Raw genomic sequence first — 13885 nt, 5'->3', positions numbered from 1 at the left:
ATTATATTATGGAATAGACATTATATCTCATTAGGAATTGCTTCCTTAGTATAAGGCAGAACCTGTGAATCTGCCCCTCAGAAAGATTAGTTGAAAACACTAAAGGAAACTGATGTTACCTGAACCTGCCCAATACAAAGTAAAAATTAGAGAGCAAATATCCAGGGGCTAATAAAAATAATGATAGAGGGTTCTTTTTGTTGTGGTTGTTCTGGGTTTAACTTGCACAATCAAAAAGAGAGCCTTTGATGAACGCCTTGTGCCAGTTTTGAGGGCATCATAAATTGAACTCTCAAATTCTAGAATGTAGAACTCTTGACTTTCAGTTTACTTAGAAATCTTCTCACTTGCATATAAAAAAGGAAGTTAATGACTATACGGTTTGAAAAATCAATCATTTCACATCATTTCCCTGGCAGATCAGTTCTTCAGGGAAATAGAAGCAACTGCTTTGCTTTGCATCTCTGCAAATCCGAGAAATAAACACAGCACACAATAATCTGAGGCTGAACTCTATCAACTCAATCAAGTAAAACCTACAACTAGTTGAGGAGTAAAAAGGTGGGAAAAGAGGCCTTTTTAAACTGCTGGAAAGGCTCCCTTACCCCAAATCTAATTCATAGCCTCTTAAAGAATTGTCAAGCAAAAATACAAAATCTTAAAAAAGTTTTTCCCAAAAAAAAAAGAAAAAAAAAAGTTTTTCCCACATAGTAAAGCCTTAGTCATCTGAGAAAAAATTTTTTTAACTTTTTCCAAATGTTATTTATAAATGGTAAATTAACATTGTAATACCTGATTCATAACTGTTGAATTGAAGCTGTGAGTTCTCTAGTTTTGTCTGTTTATATATTCTACGTACATTATACATATGATATATCTCTACCTCTAGTTAATATTAAGATAAGTAAATTTATAATAAACCTAAAAGTATGTACAAAGTAAATATTTTAAATATAAATGAAACTGAGTAAGAATTTTAGGTTTATGTGACCTAAAAAATATTCAGTGACTATTCAGAAATATTCAACCCATTAAAATAATATCTGATATTAAATCTAGTTTAAAATTGTTGGTTTAATCAACACAGACATGCCTTAGTTCTTTTTTAGCTTTTTATTCTATATTGGAGAATAGCCAATTAAAAGTTGTGAAAGTTTCAGGTGGACAGCAAAGGAATTCAGTCATACATACACATGTATCCATTCAATCCCCAAACTCCTGTTCTATCCAAGCTACCACATAATGCTGAGCAGATTTTCCTGTGCTATACAGCAAGACCTTGTTGATTATCTATTTTAAATATAGCAGTATGTGCCTGTGAATCCCAAACTCCCTATCTCTTTCCCCCATTATTCCCCCTGTAAGATCAACTCTGAGTCTGTTCCTATTTTGAAAATAAGGTCATTTGTATCATTTCTTTTAAATTCTGCATATATGGGATGTCATATGATGGTTCTCTTTCTCTGTCTAACTTATTTCCCTTAGAAAGACATGCCTTACTTTTATTGTTCCTAGGTTTTCTGAAGGTCAATAAGTTCATGTTAGTTCTGTTGCAGAGTTTGCCAGCAAAAGAAAATAACTTGGCAAAATGATGATATTTTCTTGATTTATAGAGTAAACGTAGTATTTTTCAGGTAAATGTTAGAAATAATTATGTTTTGGGTATGTCTATCTAAAACAGTTTCTCCAGATTTTTGATAACTTAAAACTTTAGAATTTTGCAAAATTAAGTTAAATGATCGTTATTCACTGAGTATCCATTCATTTCAAGTAACATAAAATACAGAAACATTAATTGCTAATGAGGTCCTGGTTTATTTAATTTTGTCTTCTTACCCAAGGAAATCTAAAGATTTTGGAGTTTATTAAACACATTAAGCCCGGAGAAGGCAATGGCACACCATTCCAGTACTCTTGCCTGGAAAATCCCATGGATGGAGGAGCCTGGTGGGCTGCAGTCCATGGGGTCGCTAGAGTCGGACACGACTGAGCGACTTCACTTTCACTTTTCACTTTCACACATTGGAGAAGGAAATGGCAACCCACTCCAGTGTTCTTGCCTGGAGAATCCCAGGAACGGGGAAGCTTGGTGGGCTGCTGTCTATGGGATCGCACAGAGTTGGACACGACTGAAGTGACTTAGCAGCAGCAGCAAACACATTAAGGAATGAAACTCTGCTATGAGAAAATACATAGAGGCTACAATCTCTTCATGGCTGCTCCAGCAAAGTGCAGCCGCCGTTCCTTACCTTGGACGAGGGGTATCTCCTCACTGCCGCCCTTCCTAACCTTCAGCGTGGGATAGGTCCTCTAGGCCCTCCTGTGCCCGCGAAGCCACCGCTCCTTGGACGCGGGGTAGCTCCTCTCCGCCGCCGCCCCTGACCTCGGACGTGGGGTAGCTCCTCCCGGCCGCCGTCCCTGACCTCGGACGCGGGGTAGCTCCTCCAGGCCGCCGCCCCTGGCACCCAGCACGGGGTAGCTCCTCCCGGCCGCCGCCCCTGACCTAGACGAGGGGTAGCTCTTCCCGGCCGCCATCCCTGACCTCGGACGCGAGGTAGCTCCTCCGGGCCGCCGCCCCTGACCTCGGACGCGGGGTAGCTCCTCTCGGCCGCCGCCCCTGGCCTCGGACGCGGGGTAGCTCCTCTCGGCCGCCGCCCTGACCTGGCTTCGGCCGCCCCTGACCTCGGGCGGGTAGCCTCCAGGCCCCGCCGCCCCCCTGACCTCGGGCGCGGGCGAGCTCCTCCCGCCGCCGCCGCCCCCTGACCTCGGACGCCGGGGTAGCTCCTCCAGGCCGCCGCCCCTGGCACCCAACACGGGGTAGCTCCTCCCGGCTGCCGCCGGCCTCGGACCTCGCTCTTCTAGGCCGGCTCCTCCCGGCCGCCATCCCTGACCTCGGACGCGGGGTAGCTCCTCCCGGCCGCCGTCCCTGACCTCGGACGCGGGGTAGCTCCTCCAGGCCGCCGCCCCTGGCACCCAACACGGGGTAGCTCCTCCCGGCCGCCGCCTGACCTAGACGAGGGGTAGCTCTTCCCGGCCGCCATCCCTGACCTCGGGCCGCCGGTACGCTCTCGGCCGCCGCCCCTGGCCTCGGCGCTGGCTTGGTCCTCCCGCCGCCGCCCCTGACCTCGGACGCGGGGTAGCTCCTCCGGGCCGCCGCCCCTGGCCTCGGACGCGGGGTAGCTCCTCTAGGCCGCCGCCCCTGGCCTCCGACGCGGGGTAGCTCCTCTAGGCCGCCGCCCCTGGCCTCGGACGCGGGGTAGCTCCTCTAGGCCGCCGCCCCTGGCCTCCGACGCGGGGTAGCTCCTCTAGGCCGCCGCCCCTGGCCTCGGACGTGGGGTAGCTCCTCTAGGCCGCCGCCCCTGGCCTCCGACGTGGGGTATCTCCTCCAGGCCGCCGCCCCTGGCCTCGGACGCGGGGTAGCTCCTCTCGGCCACCGCCACTAACCTCGGACGCAGGGTAGCTCCTCCCGGCCGCTGCCCCTGGCCTCGGACATGGAGTTGGTCCTCCCGGCCGCTGCCCCTAGCCTCGGGTGTTGGGGAGCTCCTCCCGGCCGCCACCCCTGGCCTCGGGCATGGGCGCTTGGGGTAGCTCCTCCCAGCCGCCACCCCTGACCTCGGACGTGGTGTAGCTCCTCTCAGTCACCCCTGACCTCTGATGCGGGGTAGCTCCTCTAGGCCGCCGCCCCTGGCCTCAGACGTGGGGTAGCTCCTCCAGGCCGCCGCCCCTGGCACCCGACGCGGGGTAGCTCCTCCCGGCCGCCGCCCCTGGCCTCGGGCATGGGCGCGTGGGGTAGCTCCTCCCAGCCGCCACCCCTGACCTCGGACGTGGTGTAGCTCCTCTCAGTCACCCCTGACCTCGGACGCGGGGTAGCTCCTCCCGGCCGCCGCCCCTGGCCTCGGATGCAGGGTAGCTCCTCCCAGCCACCGCCCCTGGCCTCGGACGCGGTGCAGCTCCTCTCGGCCGCCACCCCTGGCCTTGGACACGGGGTTGGTCCTCCCGGCCGCTGCCCCTAGCCTCGGGTGTGGGGTAGCTCCTCCCGGCCACCACCCTGGCCTCGGACGCTGGGTAGCTCCTCCTGGCTGCCGCCCCTGACCGCGGACTCAGGGTAGCTCCTCCCTGCCGCCGCCCCTGGCCTCGGACACGGGGTTGGTCCTCCCGGCCGCCGCCCCTAGCCTCCGGTGTGGGGTAGCTCCTCCCGGCCGCCACCCCTGGCCTCGGGCGTGGGCGCGTGGGGTAGCTCCTCCCAGCTACCACCCCTGACCTAGGACGCGGTGTAGCTCCTCTCAGCCGCCCCTGACCTCGGGCGCGGGGGTAGGTCCTCCCAGCCACTGCCCCTAACCTCAGACTTGGGTAGCTCCTCTCGGCCGTTTCTGCGCCGTCGCAGCCTGGCACTCTCTGCCGCTGCCCCTGACCTCGGATGTGGGGTGACTCCTTTGGCCACCGCCCTTTGGGCATGGGGTACTCCCGGCTTCTGCCCCTGACCTGGGACATGGGGTAACTCCTCTTGGCCGCTGCCCTTCAGGCATGGGGTCCTCCTGGCTTCTCCCCTGACCTCAGACGTGGGATAGCTCCTCTCAGCCGCGCTTAGTCCGCTGGTCACAGCCGCCCACTGGTCAATCTAATCACACTAGGACCACAGCCTTGTCTAACTCAATTAAACTAAGCCATGCCCGTGGGGCAACCCAAAACAGGTGGGTCATGGTGGAGAGATCTGACAGAATGGGGTCCACTGGAGAAGGGAATGGCAAACCACTTCAGTATTTTTGCCTTGAGAACCCCATGAACAGTATGAAAAGGCAAAATGATAGGATACTGAAAGAGGAACTCCTCAGGTCAGTAGGTGCCCAACATGCTACTGGAAATCAGTGGAGAAATAACTCCAGAAAGAATGAAGGGATGGAGCCAAAGCAAAAATAATACCCAGCTGTGGATGTGACTGGTGATAACAAGGTCTGATGCTGTAAGTAGCAATATTGCATAGGAACCTGGAATGTCAGGTCCATGAATCAAGGCAAATTGGAAGTGGTCAAACAAGAGATGGCAAGAGTGAATGTCGACATTCTAGGAATCAGCGAACTAAAATGGACTGGAATGGGTGAATTTAATTCAGATGACCATTATATCTACTACTACAGGCAGGAATCCTTCAGAAGAAATGGAGTAGCCATCATGGTCAACAAAAGAGTACGAAATATAGTACTTGGATGCAATCTCAAAAACGACAGAATGATCTCTGTTCGTTTCCAAGGCAAACCATTCAATATCACAGTAATCCAAGTCTATGCCCCAACCAGTAACGCTGAAAAAGCTGAAGTTGAACAATTCTATGAAGACCTACAAGACCTTTCAGAACACTCAAAAAAGATGTCCTTTTCATTATAGGGGACTGGAATGCAAAAGTAGGAAGTCAAGAAACACCTGGAGTAACAGGCAAATTTGGCCTTGGAATACAGAATGAAGCAGGGCAAAGACTAATAGAGTTTTGCCAAGAAAATGCACTGGTCATAGCAAACACCTTCTTCCAACAACACAAGAGAAGACTCTACACATGAACATCACCAGATGGTCAACACCGAAATCAGATTGATTATATTCTTTGCAGCCAAGGATGGAGAAGTTCTATACAGACAATAAAAACAAGACCAGGAGCTGACTGTGGCTCAGATCATGAACTTATTACCAAATTCAGACTTCAATTGAAGAAAGTAGGGAAAACCACTAGACCATTCAGGTATGACCTAAATCAACTCCCTTATGATTATACAGTGGAAGTGAGAAATAGATTTACGGGCCTAGATCTGATAGATAAGGTGCCTGATGAACTATGGAATGAGGTTCGTAACCTTGTACAGGAGACAGGGATGAAGACCATCCCCATGGAAAAGAAATGCAAAAAAGCAAAATGGCTGTCTGTGGAGGCCTTACAAATAGCTGTGAAAAGAAGAGAAGTGAAAAGCAAGGAGAAAAGGAAAGATAAGCATCTGAATGCAGAGTTCCAAAGAATAGCAAGAAGAGATAAGAAAGCCTTCCTCAGCGATCAATGCAAAGAAATAGAGGAAAACAACAGAATGGGAAAGACTAGAGATCTCTTCAAAAAAATTAGAGATACCAAGGGAACATTTCATGCAAAGATGGGCTCTATAAAGGACAGAAATGGTATGGACCTAACAGAAGCAGAAGATACTAAGAAGTGGTGGCAAAAATACACAGAAGAAGTGTATGAAAAAGATCTTCACGACCAAGGTAATCACAGTGGTGTGATCACTCACCTAGAGCCAGACATCCTGGAATGTGAAGTCAAGTGGGCCTTAGAAAGCATCACTATGAACAAAGCTAGTGGAGGTGATGGAATTCCAGTTGAGCTATTTCAAATCCTGAAAGATGATGCTGTGAAAGTGCTGCACTCAATATGCCAGCAAATTTGGAAAACTCAGCAGTGGCCACAGGACTGGAAAAGGTCAGTTTTCATTCCAATCCCAAAGAAAGGCAATGCCAAAGAATGCTCAAACTATCACACAATTGCACTCATCTCACACGCTAGTAAAGTAATGCTCAAAATTCTCCAAGCCAAGCTTCAGCAATATGTGAACCGTGAACTTCCTGATGTTCAAGCTGGTTTCAGAAAAGGCAGAGGAACCAGATATCAAATTGCCAACATCCGCTGGATCATCAAAAAATCAAGAGAGTTCCAGAAAAACATCTATTTCTGCTTTATTGACTATGCCAAAGCCTTTGACTGTGTGAATCACAAGAAACTGTGGAAAATTCTGAAAGAGATGGGAATACCAGACCACCTGACCTGCCTCTTGAGAAACCTATATGCAGGTCAGGAAGCAACAGTTAGAACTGGACATGGAACAACAGACTGGTTCCAAATAGGAAAAGGAGTTCATCAAGGCTGTATATTGTCACCCTGCTTATTTAACTTCTATGCAGAGTACATCATGAGAAACGCTGGACTGGAAGAAACACAAGCTGGAATCAAGATTGCCGGGAGAAATATCAATAACCTCAGATATGCAGATGACACCATTCTTATGGCAGAAAGTGAAGAGGAACTCAAAAGCCTCTTGATGAAAGTGAAAGTGGAGAGTGAAAAAGTTGGCTTAAAGCTCAACATTCAGAAAACGAAGATCATGGCATCTGGTCCCATCACTTCATGGGAAATAGATGGGGAAACAGTGGAAACAGTGTCAGACTTTATTTTGGGGGGCTCCAAAATCACGGCAGATGGTGACTGCAGCCATGAAATTAAAAGACACTTACTCCTTGGAAGGAAGTTATGACCAACCTAGATTGCATATTGAAAAGCAGAGACATTACTTTGTCAACAAAGGTCCGTCTAGTCAAGGCTATGGTTTTTCCTGTAGTCATGTATGGATGTGAGAGTTGGACTGGGAAGAAGGCTGAGTGCTGAGGAATTGATGCTTTTGAACTGTGGTGTTGGAGAAGACTCTTGAGAGTCCCTTGGACTGCAAGGAGATCCAACCAGTCCATTCTGAAGGAGATCAGCCCTGGAATTTCTTTGGAAGGAATGATGCTAAAGCTGAAACTCCAGTACTTTGGCCACCTCATGCAAAGAGTTGACTCATTGGAAAAGACTCTGATGCTGGGAGGGATTGCGAGCAGGGGGAGAAGGGGATGACAGAGGATGAGATGGCTGGATGGCATCACTGACTCAATGGACGTGAGTCTGAGTGAACTCCGGGAGTTGGTGATGGACAGGGAGCGCTGATGTGCTGCGATTCATGGGGTTGAAAAGAGTCAGACATGACTGAGCGACTGAACTGAACTGAACTGAGAGGGTACAAGATAGATACCTTATTTTGCCAATGAGGATTGTTGGTGTGTTCAAAATTCCTTGCTTCTTGGCTTTTGCTGGAGATTTGGGTCTTTAAGAGTTGAGAATTCTAACTGAAATACGTAATTAAAGCTACAAGAAATATTAAGGGAAACATTTCAGTGTGCAAGGAAAGTAAGATGTGTGTTTTCAGCCAAAAGAAAAAGAAAAAAGATATGGGGAATGGAAATGTATTTTTTTAAAAGGAAAGAAAGTTATTTTGTACTAAAGCTGGTTGTTTCTCGACAGGAAAGAGAATAAAGAATAGACTACTATACATACAGAAAGCCGTGTAAAGTTTATAAACAGAGACCCCTAAGAAAAGATTTTTGTACAAAGTGAGGGTGTAATCAGATTGAATTTAATTAAGTAAATGAAGTTTGTCATTGAGAGTGGGCTGGTACAGGTCTGCATTTTACTGTTCTCTTTCTGTTAAGAGAACAGAGGATTTTTTGTTTGTTTTTTAAGTTGAATTATTTTTTTATAACAGACTGTGAGCTTCTTTGCTTTCTAATAATCTGTATTTGCCTTAAAAAATCTTCTATTGTCATGTTGGTTGAATGAATAAATATTGTTTCACAGTGACCTATGCTTCTCTATGACCACATTTGATACATTTGGATACCTTTGACATATTTTCCCATGTCAAATTCTAAATAAATTTCTTTTGACCTCTAGGTAACTTTGAGCTGCTTCCAAAGGCCCCAGAAAAGTCCCAAAGAGAAATATTAAACACATTAAATGTATTTGGTATGCTAATTCCGTGGAAACATCACATAGGTGGTGGTAAACCCTTCTTGGGTTATATTGTGTGGGTGCTGCTGCTGCTACTGCTGCTAAGCCGATTCAGTCGTGTCCGACTCTGTGCAACCCCGTAGACGGCAGGTCACCAGGCTCCCCCATCCCTGGGATTCTCCAGGCAAGAACACTGGAGTGGGTTGCCATTACCTTCTCCAATGCATGAAAGTGAAAAGTGAAAGTGAAGTCACTCAGTTGAGTCCGACTCTTCGTCCATGGGGTTTTCCAGGCAAGAGTACTGGAGTGTAAGTGTCATTCATACAGTTAGTCGCTCAAGTTGTGTCTGACTCTTTGCAACCTGCCAGGCTCCTCTGTCCATGGGATTCTCCATGCAAAAATACTGGAGTGGGTTGCCATTTCCTTCTTCAGGGTATCTTGCTGACTCAGGGATCGAACCCGAGTCTCCTATGTTGGCAGGCGGGTTCTTTACTGTCTGAGCCACAGGGAAGCCTGTCATTAATACAGATATTCTAAAATATATGTGGACTTTCTAAAAACCTGATATGTGCTGGTACAATGTTATCAGTCATAATTCTAGTTCTTATCTTGAAATGTTGTGTGTCACCGAAATACCCAAGTTTCCTTTCAATTGCATCATAATCAGATCTTTAATCCTACCACTTGAAGTCTTTTGTTATTTATCAACAATAATTGTTTTACTCTGATACTTTTATAAAAGGAAAATCTTTGAAAAGATTCATAAAGAGAACTTTTAGGCAAATATAAATTTCTGGTGATTTTAGACCATTCCATTGAACTGGGTAAGAAATTATAAAACTAATGGAAAACCTGATGACTTCATTCAGATCAATAGGAAATAATTGGGAATGGAATGAATGAACTGAAAATATGATTTATAATTTTATGATTTATTTTGAAATACATTGGCTTTTTGTATTTCTTTTCCAGAAAATCTTTACTCTTTGCTAACTATGACTTACAACAAGTTGATAAATTATTCTTTTGTAAACAACAGTGAAGCATTTATCCACTTCTCTCTTCCTGATACTTTAGAATTTGGCTTCTCCATCTGACTCCCATCTGGACTTGATGGTTTATTACAACCAGATTATAATTAGTTATGCTAACCATTGTGTTAATTTATTCTCTCTTGCCGTTTTCAACTTATTTCTACCTTGTGCTTCTGCTGTACTCAGACTTTATTAATATTATTAGTAGTATTACTTATATCTTGTCTATTTTATAAGGCTGTCGTCTGTCACATTACTCAATCGTTAACCAGGCCTCCAACAAAGTAATGATGACTGTGTGCTCAGTTGCTTTATTTGTGCCCAACTCTTTGAGACTCTATGGACCATAGCTCACCAGACTCCTCTGTTCATGGGATTCTCCAGCCATGAATACTGGAGTGAGTTGACATGCTTTCCTCCAGGGGATCTTCCCTACCCAGGGATCGAATCCAGGTCCCTGGATTGCAGATTCTTTTATCACTGAGCCACCAGGGAAGCCCTGTGTATGTGTTAGTCACTTAGTCATGTCCAGCTCTTTGTGATCCCATAGACAGCAGCCCACCAGGCTCCCCCATCCCTGGGATTCTCCAGGCAAGAACACTGGAGTGGGTTGCCATTTCCTTCTCCAATGCATGAAAGTGAAAAGTGCAAGTGAAGTCGCTCAGTCGTGTCCAACCCTCAGCAACCCCATGGACTACAGCCTTCCAGGCTCCTCCATCCATGGGATTTTCCAGGCAAGAGTACTGGAGTGGGGTGCCATTGGTTTTCACTGAGGATCCCTTTATTTCTGACCATTTCTTAACAACCTTAACAACATTTCAGTCAACTCAGGTATGACTCTAACAAGAGTATCTCAAGCCCTTTTCCCTCAAAGAAATTTAGGTTCACATTTCCAACTCTATAGGATACATGGCCCCCAAAGTCATATCAAGTCCCCAAGCCAACATTTCTGCCTGCAATCCTGCACCTTTACTGGATCACCTTAACTTTTCCCACTTGAAGTAAACAGATGTGAAAAACCATTGATCTCTGCTCCTATACAATGCCACTGTAGCCTCATTTTAGTTTCCAAGGAAGCTTTTGATAGAGGCATCAAATAGGCAGAACTATTGCAGTGGTAGGTAATAGGCTCCATGTGATAGAGCATGTCATCACTGCAGTGAAGAAAGGGGCTGGAGCTAAGCCAGATGGTCCTGGGCTGTCCTAAGACTTTCAGAATCGCCTTCAACCCAGCCTGAAGCTGAGCAAATCTCCCTTGGAGTAAAACTCCTTGAGACCTATAACTCTCCCGAGGGGCAGAATAAAATTCTTTACTTAAATTGGGCAGCCCAGCAGTATGGAGAAGCAGCTTCTCCGTGGCAGCCATGGATAGGATGTTCCCTCACAGACTGAGGACCAGAGCTGGAAGCAGAGGCTCAGGGCAGGCAGGATGGCCTCAAGATCTTGGGAGTCCAAGATCTCACAGTCATCTAAGCCCAGTTCCAGGACAGTGGCTGCTACTTTCTCCAGCAGAATTTGAAGGATCACAGGCCTAAAGTTGGTCACAATGACCCCACTCAGATCCAGGCCCTTTAGCTGACTGATGCTCGGACACTGGGACAGATGGATCAAGTCTGATTCCGTGAGCAGGCAGTGCATTATTGCGAGGTTTTCCAAGCTGGTCTTCAGGCACCTGAGGAGAAATCTAGAAATTAGGTCTGAGAAATCGGGGAGTCAAGTGACCTCCAGGTGGGAGACAAATGATTTGACTAAAGTCAAGGTCTTTCTAACCACCTTCAAATCAGCACCCAGGATGTCGTCTCATTTTAGCCTGAGTCCCTTCACTTTCACTGTATGACCAGGTCAAATTCCCAGAATCTGGAAAATTCTTTTCCTCATCTCTCAAGCAGAGTACAACATATTCCACTTCTTTAAGAGGATGAATCAAGATAATGGATTTTCTATAACAAGCTCATAGAAGAGCCTGACACCTTGTCTCAATAAAGAGTAGACATCACTGAATTGTTTTATTGGGGGGGAAGAAAAAATTCTCTCAAACCAGGCTTTTCTTCAATCATTTCTTGGTCCGAAGGCTTCCTTATCTCTTGGTCAGATAAGGCACCTCAGTGACATGAATAGAGAACCAACCTAGGCAAAACCCACAACATTAGCTAAGGTTGACAGTTAGCAGGGGCTCACTTACATCCCTGCATCATCTGTAAATCACCTACAGATTTTTACTATCCTTTTGGCTCCCATCATTTCCAGAATCTTTATTAAGATATATGGAGCAGAAAACAATCTTTTGAAGATAGGCGATATGAGACAGGCTCATTGTGGTCCCAAAGCTAGTGAGCATAGAGCTTCTCTTTAAAAACGTTAAAGTCTAATGTGGTCTCTCCCTCTTTCACTTTCCTATGTTCTTAAATCATCTGAACACAGATAACCCTTCCTAAGGCAGAAATGACAAACCCTCCATCAGCAGATATGAACTCCCCAATCTGTAGCGCCTTAGTAGTGTGTCCCTTTCCAGAGTCTGGATCCAAGTTTGGCCTCCTACCTTGATTTCTGTGGTCGTGTGATACCACACTTCAGGATAGAGCTGCAGAGGACAACATGCAAATAACATGCTAGTGTGGTGTTCACTGTTACTCGGTCAGTGGTGCCAGTCTCACCTTAGCATCTGGTCCAGATGGCCACTGAAGAAGGAGGGACATTCCATAGAGAGATCCTGGAGGTGGTGCAGCTTGAGGAACCCAGAGGTAAATTGGACAACCTGCTGCTCCTGCTCCTCAAAGGCAGACACAAGAATGGGGGAGAGGATGAGTCTCAGTACGCTGTGCATCTGACCCAGGAGAGGAGCAAACAGGGTCAGGGTGGACAGCTGCCAGATGCAATTCACTTGCACCTCCTGGAGACTGCTGCTGCTGCTGCTGCTAAGTCACTTCAGTCATGTCCGACTCTCATCAAATGCAGAAACTTCATAAGGTTTTTGATGGGGATTGAATCAATAGTCAGCTTCTTACAGCACAGGTATATCAAATCTTTTCTATCTGCCATCCACAAGATGAGGCAGGTGAGGAATTCACCCATGGTCCTTTCCTTGAGACAAAGTTCTATGAACACCTCCAAGGGAGCCAAGGGTATTCCTTTCCTTAAACTGTCCTCAGACATTGGTGCCATCAGTGAGCTTGAGGACCCATGGTCCATGTCTCCAGATCACATGCTCCAGCAGTTCTGGCCAGTATTCCTTAAATCCAGCACCTGCAGTTTGCACCTCCTAATGGGAAACAGTAGATTGAGTGGGATGGTTTAAGATACATATTGAATGAAACCACAGTCTCCAAATTGAGGCAATACTCGGACTTCCTACTTGTGCTTGTACTTCACCATTCTAACATCAGCAGCTGCCTTGTCCTCTTCCCTCTCTGCCCCACCTTCCTCTGTCTCCTTTTCCCCTTCCATCCTCCACTTTAGATAGCTTTTCAATTTCCACTATCTTTAGCATCCCTGGGAGGAAATGGGGGTATATTCTCCTAGGCTCTCCTGCATCTTAGGCACTCCTACACTTCCTGAAAGCATTTCCCAAAGTGAGCTCAACTATGGCCAAGTCTCTGTGTTTCTTCGTTGGCATCATCAGAAGCCTTTGGTTCATTCCTTGGCCATCCACTCTCCCTGACACCAGCAGTCTCTTCAGAGAAGTCTTTAAACTTGCCAATGTACCTGGATCAGACTCACCTTAGGTGAACCTTGTGGGTAAGCAAGGCATTAAGTCCATCCAGGATTGCTTCTAAAGTTCCCTTGTGAGGCATGTGCATCAGGCCCCCCAGAGGCAGATGGACAAAGGGCAAAGCTCGCACCATGGCCTTCAGAGTCTCTGGGTGTCTCCCATAGAAGGCCTTCTTAAACTTGGCAGGAAGAGCTCAGTGGGCAGAAACTCCAGAGCAGCGATAGACGAGGCTTCATCCTTCAGCAGGCTCCCTGCTGCTAGTTACAGGAGTCTAAGTGGGGTCTGGACACTCATTCTGACTCTCCTTCAAAAGGAAATCTGTGAAAACTGTCAGGGAACAAGGTATACTTCTCAGGCCAAGCAGGAACACACATTAGTCTGTTTTCCAGCCTTCAGAGGAACAAACTCAGAGCCAAAGTCACTGCTCTGACAGGGGTGGAAGAGCCTCAAGTTTTCCCAGTTCCACTCTAAGCTCAGTGGACACAATGCCATAGCTCTGCCTCTCCTGGCATCAAAACAAGTATCCCACAAGTACCGAGGAGGGAGAAAGGTAACCACTGTTCATCT

The 13885-nt window shown here is 46.9% G+C and overlaps 1 protein-coding gene across 1 annotated transcript; it reads right to left on the bottom strand.

Moving 5' to 3' along the window:
- Positions 1-2310: 2310 nt before the first annotated feature.
- LOC102266637 (PRAME family member 6-like) lies at positions 2311-13451 on the bottom strand. Its single transcript, XM_070384386.1, has 5 exons — positions 13327-13451; positions 12563-12748; positions 12264-12518; positions 10995-11281; positions 2311-2966 (listed from the first exon to the last, which is right to left on the bottom strand). Exons 1-5 carry the CDS (start codon positions 13449-13451, stop codon positions 2311-2313), a joined length of 1509 nt encoding a protein of 502 aa, XP_070240487.1.
- Positions 13452-13885: the final 434 nt, after the last annotated feature.

The sequence above is a fragment of the Bos mutus genome, chromosome 16 (assembly GCF_027580195.1).
Source record: "Bos mutus isolate GX-2022 chromosome 16, NWIPB_WYAK_1.1, whole genome shotgun sequence".
NCBI lineage: Eukaryota > Metazoa > Chordata > Mammalia > Artiodactyla > Bovidae > Bos > Bos mutus.
This window is presented reverse-complemented; position numbering and strand designations above follow the sequence as displayed.